Consider the following 17,054-nt stretch of genomic DNA (forward strand, 5'->3'; position numbering starts at 1 on the left):
CTCCTTTTCCCACCACCATTCCCTCCTTTTCCCTCTTTCTCCTCCAAAACCCCTCTGAGATCCTCCTCCTCTCCTTCTCCTGCTCCTCATCCTCCTTTTCCCACCATCATTCCCTCCTTCTCCTCCAAAACCCCTCTGAGATCCTCTCCTTCTTTTCCTCCTCATCCTCCTTTTCCCACCACCATTCCCTCCTTTTCCCTCTTTCTCCTCCAAAACCCCTCCGAGATCCTCCTCCTCTCCTTCTCCTGCTCCTCATCCTCCTTTTCCCACCACCATTCCCTCTTTCTCCTCCAAAACCCCTCTGAGATCCTCCTCCTCTCCTTCTCCTGCTCCTCATCCTCCTTTTCCCACCACCATTCCCTCTTTCTCCTCCAAAAACCCTCTGAGCTCCTCCTCCTCTCCTTCTCCTGCTCCTCATCTTCCTTTTCCCACCACCATTCCCTCTTTCTCCTCCAAAACCCCTCTGAGATCCTCCTCCTCTCCTTCTCCTTCTCCTCATCATCCATTTTCCACCACCATTCCCTCCTTTTCCCTCTTTCTCCTCCAAAAACCCCTCTGAGATCCTCCTCCAAAACCCCTCTGAGATCCTCCTCCTCTCCTTCTCCTTCTCCTCATCCTCCTTTTCCCACCACCATTCCCTCTTTCTCCTCCAAAAACCCCTCTGAGATCCTCCTCCTCTCCTTCTTTTCCTCCTCATCCTCCTTTTCCCACCACCGTTCCCTCCTTTCCCTCTTTCTCCTCCAAAAACCCCTCTGAGATCCTCCTCCAAAACCCCTCTGAGATCCTCCTCCTCCCCTTCTTTTCCTCCTCATCCTCCTTTTCCCACCACCATTCCCTCCTTCTCCTCCAAAACCCCTCCGAGATCCTCCTCCTCTCCTTCTCCTTCTCCTCATCCTCCTTTTTCCCACCACCATTCCCTCCGTCTCCGTTCCCATCCGTCTCGGATGGTGCCCATCACCCTCTGCTTGGACTTCTCCTCCCCCTTTTCCATCGCTTTTCCGCAGGTGGACGGGAAGACCCACACTCTCCCTCTTTCCGTCGGCGACGGAAAAGTTTGGGTATTCCAAGAAGGAAACAACGTCCTCCTTCAAACAACCTTCGGCCATCGGATCGTCTCCGTGGATACCGTTGTCCTCTTGGTCACCATTCCCACCGCTTTTTCCGGGCGGATGTGTGGCCTCTGCGGTGATTTTGACGGCAACGGAGATAACGATTTCCTGGAAACCAACGGCAAACGCATCACCGGGATCCAAGAATTGATGGAAACCTGGAAAATCCCGGATGAATCCATCCCTTGCGTTGAGGTCTGTCCAACGTGTGTTGTCCATCCGTCGGATACCACCGGATGGTACCGGAAGGAGACGTCGTGTGGGATGATGGTGGTGACTCCGGGACCTTTTAGCGGCTGTCACGGGAAGGTTGATCCGGAAGAATTCTTGGAATATTGTCTTCAGGAGATGGTGGTTACGGAAGGAGCGATGGATACGCTGTGCCGGAGTCTCCAAGCGTATACGGCGGCGTGTCAGGAAGTCGGAGCGCCGGTGGAGAGGTGGAGGACGGAGACCTTCTGCCGTGAGTGGCTTCGGAGCGTGGGAAAAAGGGAGGAGGAGGAGGGATGGGATTGGGAACCATGGGATGGGATTGGGAACCATGGGATGGGATTGGGAACCATGGGATGGGATTGGGAACCATGGGATGGGATTGGGAACCATGGGATGGGATTGGGATCATGGGATGGGATTGGGAACCATGGGATGGGATTGGGAACCATGGGATGGGATTGGGACTATGGGATGGGATTGGGATCATGGGATGGGATTGGGAACCATGGGATGGGATTGGGATCATGGGATGGGATTGGGAACCATGGGATGGGATTGGGATCATGGGATGGGATTGGGAACCATGGGATGGGATTGGGACTATGGGATGGGATTAGGACCATGGGATGGGATTGGGACTATGGGACGGGATTGGGAACTATGGAATGGGATTGGGACAATGGATTGGGACTATGGGATGGGATTGGGAACCATGGGATGGGATTGGGAACCATGGGATGGGATTGGGACTATGGGATGGGATTGGGACTATGGGATGGGATTGGGAACCATGGGATGGGATTGGGAACCATGGGATGGGATTGGGAACTATGGGATGGGATTGGGACTATGGGATGGGATTGGGACCATGGGATGGGATTGGGACCATGGGATGGGATTGGGAACCATGGGATGGGATTGGGACCATGGGATGGGATTGGGAACCATGGGATGGGATTGGGAACCATGGGATGGGATTGGGACCATGGGATGGGATTGGGAACCGTGGGATGGGATTGGGACCATGGGATGGGATTGGGACTATGGGATGGGATTGGGACTATGGGATGGGATTGGGACTATGGGATGGGATTGGGAACCATGGGATGGGATTGGGACTATGGGATGGGATTGGGACTATGGGATGGGATTGGGAACCGTGGGATGGGATTGGGAACCATGGGATGGGATTGGGACTATGGGATGGGATTGGGACTATGGGATGGGATTGGGAACCGTGGGATGGGATTGGGACTATGGGATGGGATTGGGGACTATGGGATGGGATTGGGAACTATGGGATGGGATTGGGAACCATGGGATGGGATTGGGAACCATGGGATGGGATTGGGACTATGGGATGGGATGGGATGGGATTGGGACCATGGGATGGGATTGGAACCCCGGGATGGCCTTCAAACCCTGGGCCGTTTCTGGGATTGCGCCCTCCACCAGTCCAGATTCCAACCCCAATCCGACGATGGGTCCAACACCCGCGTGTCCTCTTCTCCCACCTCATTCCCTCCTCCTCCTCCTCCTCCTCTCCAGCCTTTCCGTGCGGCTCCCACAGCTCCTACTCCCTCTGCGCCCACTCCTGCGCCGGCGGCTGCGCCCGTCTGGGCCACCGCGTCCCCTGCCACCGCGTCCCCTGCTTCGAGGGGTGCACCTGCTCCGAAGGCTTCTACAGCCACGGCCACCGCTGTGTCCTTCCGAGCACCTGCGGATGCTTCCAGGATGGACACTACCTCCAGGTAGGGCGGAAGAGGGCCATGGATTGAGATGGAGATGCCCTGAGTTGAGTTTGGGCCTCTCTGGTTGAGGACACCATGAGTTGGAGATGCCCTGAGTTGAGTTTGGGCCTCTCTGGTTGAGGACACCATGAGTTGGAGATGTCCTGAGTTGAGTTTGGACCTCTCTGGTTGAGGACACCATGAGTTGGAGATGCCCTGAGTTGAGTTTGGACCTCTCTGGTTGAGGACACCATGAGTTGGAGATGTCCTGAGTTGAGTTTGGGCCTCTCTGGTTGAGGACACCATGAGTTGGAGATGTCCTGAGTTGAGTTTGGACCTCTCTGGTTGAGGACACCATGAGTTGGAGATACCCTGAGTTGAGTTTGGACCTCTCTGGTTGAGGACACCATGAGATGGAGATGCCCTGAGTTGAGTTTGGGCCTCTCTGGTTGAGGACACCATGAGTTGGAGATGTCCTGAGTTGAGTTTGGACCTCTCTGGTTGAGGACACCATGAGTTGGAGATGCCCTGAGTTGAGTTTGGACCTCTCTGGTTGAGGACACCATGAGTTGGAGATGCCCTGAGTTGAGTTTGGGCCTCTCTGGTTGAGGACACCATGAGTTGGAGATGTCCTGAGTTGAGTTTGGACCTCTCTGGTTGAGGACACCATGAGTTGGAGATGTCCTGAGTTGAGTTTGGGCCTCTCTGGTTGAGGACACCATGAGTTGGAGATGTCCTGAGTTGAGTTTGGACCTCTCTGGTTGAGGACACCATGAGTTGGAGATACCCTGAGTTGAGTTTGGACCTCTCTGGTTGAGGACACCATGAGATGGAGATGCCCTGAGTTGAGTTTGGGCCTCTCTGGTTGAGGACACCATGAGTTGGAGATGTCCTGAGTTGAGTTTGGACCTCTCTGGTTGAGGACACCATGAGTTGGAGATGCCCTGAGTTGAGTTTGGGCCTCTCTGGTTGAGGACACCATGAGTTGGAGATACCATGAGTTGAGTTTGGGCCTCTCTGGTTGAGGACACCATGAGTTGGAGATGCCCTGAGTTGAGTTTGGGCCTCTCTGGTTGAAGCCACCATGAGTTGGAGATGCCCTGAGTTGAGTTTGGGCCTCTCTGGTTGAGGACACCATGAGTTGGAGATGTCCTGAGTTGAGTTTGGGCCTCTCTGGTTGAGGACACCATGAGTTGGAGATGTCCTGAGTTGAGTTTGGACCTCTCTGGTTGAGGACACCATGAGTTGGAGATGCCCTGAGTTGAGTTTGGACCTCTCTGGTTGAGGACACCATGAGTTGGAGATGCCCTGAGTTGAGTTTGGACCTCTCTGGTGGAGGACACCATGAGTTGGAGATGCCCTGAGTTGAGTTTGGACCTCTCTGGTTGAGGACACCATGAGTTGGAGATGCCCTGAGTTGAGTTTGGACCTCTCTGGTTGAGGACACCATGAGTTGGAGATACCCTGAGTTGAGTTTGGACCTCTCTGGTTGAGGACACCATGAGTTGGAGATGCCCTGAGTTGAGTTTGGACCTCTCTGGTTGAGGACACCATGAGTTGGAGATACCCTGAGTTGAGTTTGGACCTCTCTGGTTGAGGACACCATGAGTTGGAGATGCCCTGAGTTGAGTTTGGACCTCTCTGGTTGAGGACACCATGAGTTGGAGATGCCCTGAGTTGAGTTTGGACCTCTCTGGTTGAAGCCACCATGAGTTGGAGATGTCCTGAGTTGAGTTTGGGCCTCTCTGGTTGAGGACACCATGAGTTGGAGATGCCCTGAGTTGAGTTTGGACCTCTCTGGTTGAGGACACCATGAGTTGGAGATACCCTGAGTTGAGTTTGGACCTCTCTGGTTGAGGACACCATGAGTTGGAGATGCCCTGAGTTGAGTTTGGACCTCTCTGGTTGAGGACACCATGAGTTGGAGATGCCCTGAGTTGAGTTTGGACCTCTCTGGTGGAGGACACCATGAGTTGGAGATGCCCTGAGTTGAGTTTGGACCTCTCTGGTTGAGGACACCATGAGTTGGAGATGCCCTGAGTTGAGTTTGGACCTCTCTGGTTGAGGACACCATGAGTTGGAGATACCCTGAGTTGAGTTTGGACCTCTCTGGTTGAGGACACCATGAGTTGGAGATGCCCTGAGTTGAGTTTGGACCTCTCTGGTTGAGGACACCATGAGTTGGAGATACCCTGAGTTGAGTTTGGGCCTCTCTGGTTGAGGACACCATGAGTTGGAGATGCCCTGAGTTGAGTTTGGACCTCTCTGGTTGAGGACACCATGAGTTGGAGATGCCCTGAGTTGAGTTTGGACCTCTCTGGTTGAAGCCACCATGAGTTGGAGATGTCCTGAGTTGAGTTTGGGCCTCTCTGGTTGAGGACACCATGAGTTGGAGATGCCCTGAGTTGAGTTTGGGCCTCTCTGGTTGAAGCCACCATGAGTTGGAGATGCCCTGAGTTGAGTTTGGGCCTCTCTGGTTGAGGACACCATGAGATGGAGATGCCCTGAGTTGAGTTTGGGCCTCTCTGGTTGAGGACACCATGAGTTGGAGATGCCCTGAGTTGAGTTTGGACCTCTCTGGTTGAGGACACCATGAGTTGGAGATGCCCTGAGTTGAGTTTGGACCTCTCTGGTTGAGGACACCATGAGTTGGAGATGCCCTGAGTTGAGTTTGGACCTCTCTGGTTGAGGACACCATGAGTTGGAGATGCCCTGAGTTGAGTTTGGACCTCTCTGGTTGAGGACACCATGAGTTGGAGATGCCCTGAGTTGAGTTTGGACCTCTCTGGTTGAAGCCATCATGAGTTGGAGATGTCCTGAGTTGAGTTTGGACCTCTCTGGTTGAGGACACCATGAGTTGGAGATGCCCTGAGTTGAGTTTGGACCTCTCTGGTTGAGGACACCATGAGTTGGAGATGCCCTGAGTTGAGTTTGGGCCTCTCTGGTTGAGGACACCATGAGTTGGAGATGCCCTGAGTTGAGTTTGGACCTCTCTGGTTGAGGACACCATGAGTTGGAGATGCCATGAGTTGAGTTTGGACCTCTCTGGTTGAGGACACCATGATGTGGAGATGCCCTGAGTTGAGTTTGGACCTCTCTGGTTGAGGACACCATGAGTTGGAGATGCCCTGAGTTGAGTTTGGACCTCTCTGGTTGAGGACACCATGAGTTGGAGATGCCCTGAGTTGAGTTTGGACCTCTCTGGTTGAGGACACCATGAGTTGGAGATGCCCTGAGTTGAGTTTGGACCTCTCTGGTTGAGGACACCATGAGTTGGAGATGCCCTGAGTTGAGTTTGGACCTCTCTGGTTGAGGACACCATGAGTTGGAGATGCCCTGAGTTGAGTTTGGACCTCTCTGGTTGAAGCCACCATGAGTTGGAGATGCCCTGAGTTGAGTTTGGACCTCTCTGGTTGAAGCCACCATGAGTTGGAGATGCCCTGAGTTGAGTTTGGACCTCTCTGGTTGAAGCCACCATGAGTCGGAGATGCCCTGAGTTGAGTTTGGGCCTCTCTGGTTGAGGACACCATGAGTTGGAGATGCCCTGAGTTGAGTTTGGACCTCTCTGGTTGAGGACACCATGAGTTGGAGATGCCCTGAGTTGAGTTTGGACCTCTCTGGTTGAGGACACCATGAGTTGGAGATGCCCTGAGTTGAGTTTGGACCTCTCTGGTTGAGGACACCATGAGTTGGAGATGCCCTGAGTTGAGTTTGGACCTCTCTGGTTGAGGACACCATGAGTTGGAGATGCCCTGAGTTGAGTTTGGACCTCTCTGGTTGAGGACACCATGAGTTGGAGATGCCCTGAGTTGAGTTTGGGCCTCTCTGGTTGAGGACACCATGAGTTGGAGATGCCCTGAGTTGAGTTCGGACCTCTCTGGTTGAGGACACCATGAGTTGGAGATACCCTGAGTTGAGTTTGGACCTCTCTGGTTGAGGACACCATGAGTTGGAGATGCCCTGAGTTGAGTTCGGACCTCTCTGGTTGAGGACACCATGAGTTGGAGATACCCTGAGTTGAGTTTGGACCTCTCTGGTTGAGGACACCATGAGTTGGAGATGCCCTGAGTTGAGTTTGGGCCTCTCTGGTTGAGGACACCATGAGTTGGAGATGCCCTGAGTTGAGTTTGGACCTCTCTGGTTGAGGACACCATGAGTTGGAGATGCCCTGAGTTGAGTTTGGGCCTCTCTGGTTGAGGACACCATGAGTTGGAGATGCCCTGAGTTGAGTTTGGGCCTCTCTGGTTGAGGACACCATGAGTTGGAGATGTCCTGAGTTGAGTTTGGACCTCTCTGGTTGAGGACACCATGAGTTGGAGATGCCCTGAGTTGAGTTTGGGCCTCTCTGGTTGAGGACACCATGAGTTGGAGATACCATGAGTTGAGTTTGGGCCTCTCTGGTTGAGGACACCATGAGTTGGAGATGCCCTGAGTTGAGTTTGGGCCTCTCTGGTTGAAGCCACCATGAGTTGGAGATGCCCTGAGTTGAGTTTGGGCCTCTCTGGTTGAGGACACCATGAGTTGGAGATGTCCTGAGTTGAGTTTGGGCCTCTCTGGTTGAGGACACCATGAGTTGGAGATGTCCTGAGTTGAGTTTGGACCTCTCTGGTTGAGGACACCATGAGTTGGAGATGCCCTGAGTTGAGTTTGGACCTCTCTGGTTGAGGACACCATGAGTTGGAGATGCCCTGAGTTGAGTTTGGACCTCTCTGGTTGAGGACACCATGAGTTGGAGATGTCCCTGAGTTGAGTTTGGACCTCTCTGGTTGAGGACACCATGAGTTGGAGATGCCCTGAGTTGAGTTTGGGCCTCTCTGGTTGAGGACACCATGAGTTGGAGATGCCCTGAGTTGAGTTTGGACCTCTCTGGTTGAAGCCACCATGAGTTGGAGATGCCCTGAGTTGAGTTTGGACCTCTCTGGTTGAAGCCACCATGAGTTGGAGATGCCCTGAGTTGAGTTTGAAGATCTCTGGTTGAGGACACCATGAGTTGGAGATGCCCTGAGTTGAGTTTGGACCTCTCTGGTTGAAGCCACCATGAGTTGGAGATGCCCTGAGTTGAGTTTGGGCCTCTCTGGTTGAGGACACCATGAGTTGGAGATGCCCTGAGTTGAGTTTGGGCCTCTCTGGTTGAGGACACCATGAGTTGGAGATACCCTGAGTTGAGTTTGGGCCTCTCTGGTTGAGGACACCATGAGTTGGAGATACCCTGAGTTGAGTTTGGGCCTCTCTGGTTGAGGACACCATGAGTTGGAGATGTCCTGAGTTGAGTTTGGACCTCTCTGGTTGAGGACACCATGAGTTGGAGATGCCCTGAGTTGAGTTTGGACCTCTCTGGTTGAGGACACCATGAGTTGGAGATACCCTGAGTTGAGTTTGGGCCTCTCTGGTTGAGGACACCATGAGTTGGAGATGCCCTGAGTTGAGTTTGGACCTCTCTGGTTGAGGACACCATGAGTTGGAGATGCCCTGAGTTGAGTTTGGACCTCTCTGGTTGAGGACACCATGAGTTGGAGATGCCCTGAGTTGAGTTTGGGCCTCTCTGGTTGAGGACACCATGAGTTGGAGATGCCCTGAGTTGAGTTTGGACCTCTCTGGTTGAGGACACCATGAGTTGGAGATGCCCTGAGTTGAGTTTGGACCTCTCTGGTTGAGGACACCATGAGTTGGAGATGCCCTGAGTTGAGTTTGGACCTCTCTGGTTGAGGACACCATGAGTTGGAGATGCCCTGAGTTGAGTTTGGACCTCTCTGGTTGAGGACACCATGAGTTGGAGATGCCCTGAGTTGAGTTTGGACCTCTCTGGTTGAGGACACCATGAGTTGGAGATGCCCTGAGTTGAGTTTGGACCTCTCTGGTTGAGGACACCATGAGTTGGAGATACCCTGAGTTGAGTTTGGACCTCTCAGGTTGAGGACACCATGAGTTGGAGATGCCCTGAGTTGAGTTTGGACCTCTCTGGTTGAGGACACCATGAGTTGGAGATGCCCTGAGTTGAGTTTGGACCTCTCTGGTTGAGGACACCATGAGTTGGAGATGCCCTGAGTTGAGTTTGGGCCTCTCTGGTTGAGGACACCATGAGTTGGAGATGCCCTGAGTTGAGTTTGGACCTCTCTGGTTGAAGCCACCATGAGTTGGAGATGCCCTGAGTTGAGTTTGGACCTCTCTGGTTGAGGACACCATGAGTTGGAGATGCCCTGAGTTGAGTTTGGGCCTCTCTGGTTGAGGACACCATGAGTTGGAGATGCCCTGAGTTGAGTTTGGACCTCTCAGGTTGAGGACACCATGAGTTGGAGATGCCCTGAGTTGAGTTTGGACCTCTCTGGTTGAGGACACCATGAGTTGGAGATGCCCTGAGTTGAGTTTGGACCTCTCTGGTTGAGGACACCATGAGTTGGAGATGCCCTGAGTTGAGTTTGGGCCTCTCTGGTTGAGGACACCATGAGTTGGAGATGCCCTGAGTTGAGTTTGGACCTCTCTGGTTGAGGACACCATGAGTTGGAGATGCCCTGAGTTGAGTTTGGACCTCTCTGGTTGAGGACACCATGAGTTGGAGATGCCCTGAGTTGAGTTTGGGCCTCTCTGGTTGAGGACACCATGAGTTGGAGATGCCCTGAGTTGAGTTTGGACCTCTCTGGTTGAGGACACCATGAGTTGGAGATGCCCTGAGTTGAGTTTGGACCTCTCTGGTTGAGGACACCATGAGTTGGAGATGCCCTGAGTTGAGTTTGGACCTCTCTGGTTGAGGACACCATGAGTTGGAGATGCCCTGAGTTGAGTTTGAAGAGCTCTGGTTGAGGACACCATGAGTTGGAGATGCCCTGAGTTGAGTTTGGACCTCTCTGGTTGAGGACACCATGAGTTGGAGATGCCCTGAGTTGAGTTTGGACCTCTCAGGTTGAGGACACCATGAGTTGGAGATGCCCTGAGTTGAGTTTGGACCTCTCTGGTTGAGGACACCATGAGTTGGAGATGCCCTGAGTTGAGTTTGGGCCTCTCTGGTTGAGGACACCATGAGTTGGAGATGCCCTGAGTTGAGTTTGGACCTCTCAGGTTGAGGACACCATGAGTTGGAGATGCCCTGAGTTGAGTTTGGACCTCTCTGGTTGAGGACACCATGAGTTGGAGATGCCATAAGTTGAGTTTGGACCTCTCTGGTTGAGGACACCATGAGTTGGAGATGCCCTGAGTTGAGTTTGGACCTCTCTGGTTGAGGACACCATGAGTTGGAGATGCCCTGAGTTGAGTTTGAAGATCTCTGGTTGAGGACACCATGAGTTGGAGATGCCCTGAGTTGAGTTTGGGCCTCTCTGGTTGAGGACACCATGAGTTGGAGATGCCCTGAGTTGAGTTTGGACCTCTCTGGTTGAGGACACCATGAGTTGGAGATGCCCTGAGTTGAGTTTGGACCTCTCTGGTTGAGGACACCATGAGTTGGAGATGCCCTGAGTTGAGTTTGGGCCTCTCTGGTTGAGGACACCATGAGTTGGAGATGCCCTGAGTTGAGTTTGGGCCTCTCTGGTTGAGGACACCATGAGTTGGAGATGCCCTGAGTTGAGTTTGGACCTCTCTGGTTGAGGACACCATGAGTTGGAGATGTCCTGAGTTGAGTTTGGACCTCTCTGGTTGAGGACACCATGAGTTGGAGATGCCCTGAGTTGAGTTTGGGCCTCTCTGGTTGAGGACACCATGAGTTGGAGATGCCCTGAGTTGAGTTTGGACCTCTCTGGTTGAGGACACCATGAGTTGGAGATGCCCTGAGTTGAGTTTGGACCTCTCTGGTTGAAGCCACCATGAGTTGGAGATGCCCTGAGTTGAGTTTGGACCTCTCTGGTTGAAGCCACCATGAGTTGGAGATGCCCTGAGTTGAGTTTGAAGATCTCTGGTTGAGGACACCATGAGTTGGAGATGCCCTGAGTTGAGTTTGGACCTCTCTGGTTGAAGCCACCATGAGTTGGAGATGCCCTGAGTTGAGTTTGGGCCTCTCTGGTTGAGGACACCATGAGTTGGAGATGCCCTGAGTTGAGTTTGGACCTCTCTGGTTGAGGACACCATGAGTTGGAGATGCCCTGAGTTGAGTTTGGGCCTCTCTGGTTGAGGACACCATGAGTTGGAGATGCCCTGAGTTGAGTTTGGACCTCTCTGGTTGAGGACACCATGAGTTGGAGATGCCCTGAGTTGAGTTTGGACCTCTCTGGTTGAGGACACCATGAGTTGGAGATGCCCTGAGTTGAGTTTGGACCTCTCTGGTTGAGGACACCATGAGTTGGAGATGCCCTGAGTTGAGTTTGGACCTCTCTGGTTGAGGACACCATGAGTTGGAGATGCCCTGAGTTGAGTTTGGACCTCTCTGGTTGAGGACACCATGAGTTGGAGATGCCCTGAGTTGAGTTTGGGCCTCTCTGGTTGAGGACACCATGAGTTGGAGATGCCCTGAGTTGAGTTTGGGCCTCTCTGGTTGAGGACACCATGAGTTGGAGATGCCCTGAGTTGAGGTTGGACCTCTCTGGTTGAGGACACCGTGAGTTGGAGATGCCCTGAGTTGAGTTTGGACCTCTCTGGTTGAGGACACCATGAGTTGGAGATGCCCTGAGTTGAGTTTGGACCTCTCTGGTTGAGGACACCATGAGTTGGAGATGCCCTGAGTTGAGTTTGGACCTCTCTGGTTGAGGACACCATGAGTTGGAGATACCATGAGTTGAGGACACCATGAATTTCATGACCTCCTTTCCACGTGGGATGGAATTGAGATGTTTCCATGGGCAGAAGAGATGGAGATGTTGATGTCAAAGGTCTTCTTGGCCCTTCAGGTGATGGAGAACCTCCTGGTGGACAACTGCACCCAACGCTGTACCTGTTACCTTCACGGCACTCTCATCTGTGAGAAGTTGTCCTCCTCCTCCTCAGCGGTGGGATGTGACACAGGTGGTGGTTGGAGGACCTCTGTGGCTCCAGGAGGACCCTGAAGGTATTCCCACCAAGAACCGGAGAGGTCCTAATGGGGAGGAACGCGGTGGGAATTGGGGTTATCTGCGAGGGGATGGGACATCCTGGTGGGATCGGGACATCTTGGTGGGATCAGGAGGTCCTGGGTGGGATCAGGAGGTTCTGGTGGGATCAGGAGGTCCTGGTTGGGATCAGGAGGTCCTGGTGGGATCAGGAGGTCCTGGTTGGGATCAGGAGGTTCTGGTGGGATCAGGAGGTCCTGGTTGGGATCAGGAGGTCCTGGTTGGGATCAGGAGGTCCTGGGTGGGATCAGGAGGTTCTGGTGGGATCAGGAGGTCCTGGGTGGGATCAGGAGGTTCTGGTGGGATCAGGAGGTTCTGGGTGGGATCAGGAGGTCCTGGGTGGGATCAGGAGGTCCTGGTTGGGATCAGGAGGTCCTGGGTGGGATCAGGAGGTCCTGGTTGGGATCAGGAGGTTCTGGTGGGATCAGGAGGTCCTGGGTGGGATCAGGAGGTTCTGGTGGGATCAGGAGGTCCTGGGTGGGATCAGGAGGTCCTGGGTGGGATCAGGAGGTCCTGGTGGGATCAGGAGGTTCTGGTGGGATCAGGAGGTCCTGGGTGGGATCAGGAGGTTCTGGTGGGATCAGGAGGTCCTGGGTGGGATCAGGAGGTTCTGGTGGGATCAGGAGGTCGTGGTGGGATCAGGAGGTCCTGGTTGGGATCAGGAGGTCCTGGTGGGATCAGGAGGTCCTGGTTGGGATCAGGAGGTCCTGGGTGGGATCAGGAGGTCCTGGTGGGATCAGGAGGTTCTGGGTGGGATCAGGAGGTCCTGGTGGGATCAGGAGGTTCTGGGTGGGATCAGGAGGTTCTGGTGGGATCAGGAGGTTCTGGTGGGATCAGGAGGTCGTGGTGGGATCAGGAGGTCCTGGTTGGGATCAGGAGGTCCTGGTGGGATCAGGAGGTCCTGGTGGGATCAGGAGGTTCTGGGTGGGATCAGGAGGTTCTGGTGGGATCAGGAGGTCCTGGGTGGGATCAGGAGGTTCTGGGTGGGATCAGGAGGTCCTGGGTGGGATCAGGAGGTTCTGGGTGGGATCAGGAGGTTCTGGTGGGATCAGGAGGTCCTGGTGGGATCAGGAGGTTCTGGGTGGGATCAGGAGGTTCTGGTGGGATCAGGAGGTTCTGGTGGGATCAGGAGGTCGTGGTGGGATCAGGAGGTCCTGGTTGGGATCAGGAGGTCCTGGTGGGATCAGGAGGTCCTGGTGGGATCAGGAGGTTCTGGGTGGGATCAGGAGGTTCTGGTGGGATCAGGAGGTCCTGGGTGGGATCAGGAGGTTCTGGTGGGATCAGGAGGTCGTGGTGGGATCAGGAGGTCCTGGGTGGGATCAGGAGGTCCTGGTGGGATCAGGAGGTTCTGGTGGGATCAGGAGGTCGTGGTGGGATCAGGAGGTCCTGGGTGGGATCAGGAGGTCCTGGTGGGATCAGGAGGTCCTGGTTGGGATCAGGAGGTCCTGGTGGGATCAGGAGGTCCTGGGTGGGATCAGGAGGTTCTGGTGGGATCAGGAGGTCCTGGGTGGGATCAGGAGGTTCTGGTGGGATCAGGAGGTCCTGGGTGGGATCAGGAGGTCCTGGTTGGGATCAGGAGGTTCTGGTGGGATCAGGAGGTCCTGGGTGGGATCAGGAGGTCCTGGTGGGATCAGGAGGTTCTGGGTGGGATCAGGAGGTTCTGGTGGGATCAGGAGGTCCTGGTGGGATCAGGAGGTCCTGGTTGGGATCAGGAGGTCCTGGTGGGATCAGGAGGTTCTGGTGGGATCAGGAGGTCCTGGTGGGATCAGGAGGTCCTGGGTGGGATCAGGAGGTCCTGGGTGGGATCAGGAGGTCATGGTGGGATCAGGAGGTCGTGGTGGGATCAGGAGGTCCTGGTTGGGATCAGGAGGTCCTGGGTGGGATCAGGAGGTCATGGTGGGATCAGGAGGTCCTGGGTGGGATCAGGAGGTCATGGTGGGATCAGGAGGTCCTGGGTGGGATCAGGAGGTCGTGGTGGGATAAAAAGACATTGTGGTGGGACTGGGACGTTGTGGTGGGTTCAGGTTATCCTGGTGGGACCGGGAGATCATGATGGGACTTGGGGGGTTCCTGGTGGGATTGGGGGGATCCTGGTGGGACTGAGGGGTTCCTGGTGGGATTGGGAGATGGTGATGGGATTTGGGGGTTCCTGGTGGGATTGGGAGATGGTGATGGGATTTGGGGGTTCCTGGTGGGATTGGGAGATGGTGATGGGATTTGGGGGTTCCTGGTGGGATTGGGAGATAGTGATGGGATTTGGGGGTTCCTGGTGGGACTGGGAGATGGTGATGGGATTTGGGGGTTCCTGGTGGGACTGGGGGGTTCCTGGTGGGACTGGGAGATAGTGATGGGATTTGGGGGTTCCTGGTGGGATTGGGAGATAGTGATGGGATTTGGGGGTTCCTGGTGGGATTGGGAGATGGTGATGGGATTTGGGGGTTCCTGGTGGGACTTGGGGGGTTCCTGGTGGGATTGGGAGATAGTGATGGGATTTGGGGGTTCCTGGTGGGACTGGGAGATGGTGATGGGATTTGGGGGTTCCTGGTGGGACTGAGGGGTTCCTGGTGGGACTGGGAGATAGTGATGGGATTTGGGGGTTCCTGGTGGGATTGGGAGATGGTGATGGGATTTGGGGGTTCCTGGTGGGATTGGGAGATGGTGATGGGATTTGGGGGTTCCTGGTGGGACTGGACCCCCCCCTGTTCTTCCCAGCAGACCCCAACTCCCCGTTTCTCACTCCAAAATCGTTGTGGTTCTCCGATTCCTTCTGGAATAAAGGCCCCCAAAAATAGGAAGAAATGGATCGTTCTTTGATAGTGGTTTTTTTTTCCCCCTCTTTCCACTCCCCTCGAAAAAAAAAAATTCCACCTCAGGGACCCTAAAATGACATCAAAGACCCCAAAACCACCTCAAGGACCCCCAAAATCACCTCAAGGACCCCCAAAACCACCTCAAGGACCACCAAAATCACCTCAAGGACCCCCAAAACCACCTCAAGGACCACCAAAAACACCTCAAGGACCCCCAAAAACACCTCAAGGACCCCCAAAAACACCTCAAGGACCCCCAAAATCACCTCAAGGACCACCAAAACCACCTCAAGGACCCCCAAAATCACCTCAAGGACCCCCCAAATCACCTCAAGGACCACCAAAAACACCTCAAGGACCCCCAAAATCACCTCAAGGACCCCCCAAATCACCTCAAGGACCACCAAAAACACCTCAAGGACCACCAAAACCACCTCAAGGACCCCCAAAATCACCTCAAGGACCCCCAAAATCACCTCAAGGACCACCAAAAACACCTCAAGGACCCCCAAAATCACCTCAAGGACCCCCCAAATCACCTCAAGGACCCCCAAAACCACCTCAAGGACCACCAAAAACACCTCAAGGACCACCAAAATCACCTCAAGGACCCCCCAAATCACCTCAAGGACCCCCAAAACCACCTCAAGGACCCCCAAAACCACCTCAAGGACCACCAAAAACACCTCAAGGACCCCCAAAAACACCTCAAGGACCCCCAAAATCACCTCAAGGACCACCAAAAACACCTCAAGGACCCCCAAAATCACCTCAAGGACCCCCCAAATCACCTCAAGGACCACCAAAAACACCTCAAGGACCCCCAAAATCACCTCAAGGACCCCCAAAACCACCTCAAGGACCCCCCAAATCACCTCAAGGACCACCAAAAACACCTCAAGGACCACCAAAACCACCTCAAGGACCCCCAAAATCACCTCAAGGACCCCCAAAAACACCTCAAGGATCCCCAAAACCACCTCAAGGACCACCAAAAACACCTCAAGGACCCCCAAAATCACCTCAAGGACCCCCCAAATCACCTCAAGGACCACCAAAACCACCTCAAGGACCCCCAAAACCACCTCAAGGACACTCCAGGGACCAAAAAAACCTGCTCGGGAACCCCAAAAACTGACGAAATGACACCCAAACCACCCCTGAACCCCCAAATTAACCAAGAGACAACAAAACCGACTCAAGTCAACAGTTCTCGAGGGGTCCTGGGGGGTCCTAGAAGGGTCTTGGGGGGCTCTGGGGGGGTCCTGAGGGGTTCTAGAGGGGTCTGGGGGGCTCTAGAAGGGTCCTGGGGGGTCCTAGAAGGGTCTTGGGGGGCTCCAGAGGGGTCCTGGGCGGTCCTAGAAGGGTCTTGGGGGGCTCTGGAGGGGTCCTGGCGGGTTCTAGAGGGATTCTGGGGGGTCCTAGAAGGGTCTTTGGGGGCTCCAGAGGGGTCTTGGGGGGTTCTAGAAGGGTCCTGGGCGGTCCTAGAAGGGTCTTGGGGGGCTCTGGAGGGGTCCTGGGGGGTCCTAGAAGGATCTGGGGGGGCTCTAGAAGGGTCTTGGGGGGCTCTGGAGGGGCCTTGGGGGGCTCTGGAGGGGTTCTGGGGGGTCCTAGAGGGTTCCTGGGGGCTCTAGAGGGGTCTTGGGTGGCTCTAGAGGGGTTCTGGGAGGTTCTAGAAAGGTCTTGGGGGCTCTGGAGGGGTCCTGGGGACTCTTGAGGAGTCTTGGGGGGCTCTCGAGGAGTCCGGGGAGGTGCTAGAGGGGTCCTGGGGGCCTCTGGAGGGGTATTGGGGGTCCCAGAAGGGTCCTGGGGGGGGTCTGGAAGGGTCCTGGGGGGCTGTAGAGGGGTTCTGGGGGGTCCAAGAAGGGTCTTGGGGGGCTTTGGAGGGGTCCGGAGGTTCCCCTGTAGAGCGCCCCAGGAGGCTCCCAGAATGCCCTCTCCCTCTCAGGCCACGCCCACCACTGCCTCACAGCCAATCACCGCGCGGCGCTGCCGGATGGGGGGCGTGGTCAAGCCTAGCCGCGCGCCTCTCCCTCAGGCCACGCCCCCCCTTTCCTCAGGCCCCACCCCCCCCCTTGCGGCCCCTCCCCTTCCATTCCAACCTCCCTCGAAGGGGTTAATTATCGCCCCTGCGCTTAATTAAAGGCTTCCTGGGATTAACGAACGGTCCTCTGGGCTTAATTA

At 54.8% G+C, this 17,054-nt stretch overlaps 1 protein-coding gene across 1 annotated transcript in view; it reads left to right on the forward strand.

The window, feature by feature from the left end:
- The window catches only part of LOC128849928 (IgGFc-binding protein-like), a 33,135-nt gene extending 18,252 nt beyond the window's left edge, over positions 1-14,883 (forward strand). The window contains exons 7-10 of the mRNA XM_054052650.1: positions 1,005-1,572; positions 2,871-3,073; positions 11,863-12,020; positions 14,776-14,883. Of these exons, the coding sequence (XP_053908625.1) occupies positions 1,005-1,572; positions 2,871-3,073; positions 11,863-12,018 (927 nt within the window). The 3' untranslated portion in view covers positions 12,019-12,020; positions 14,776-14,883. The remainder of the gene's footprint in view (positions 1-1,004; positions 1,573-2,870; positions 3,074-11,862; positions 12,021-14,775) is intronic.
- The last annotated feature ends 2,171 nt before the right edge of the window (positions 14,884-17,054 follow it).

This window comes from Cuculus canorus, chromosome 35 (genome assembly GCF_017976375.1).
Source record: "Cuculus canorus isolate bCucCan1 chromosome 35, bCucCan1.pri, whole genome shotgun sequence".
NCBI lineage: Eukaryota > Metazoa > Chordata > Aves > Cuculiformes > Cuculidae > Cuculus > Cuculus canorus.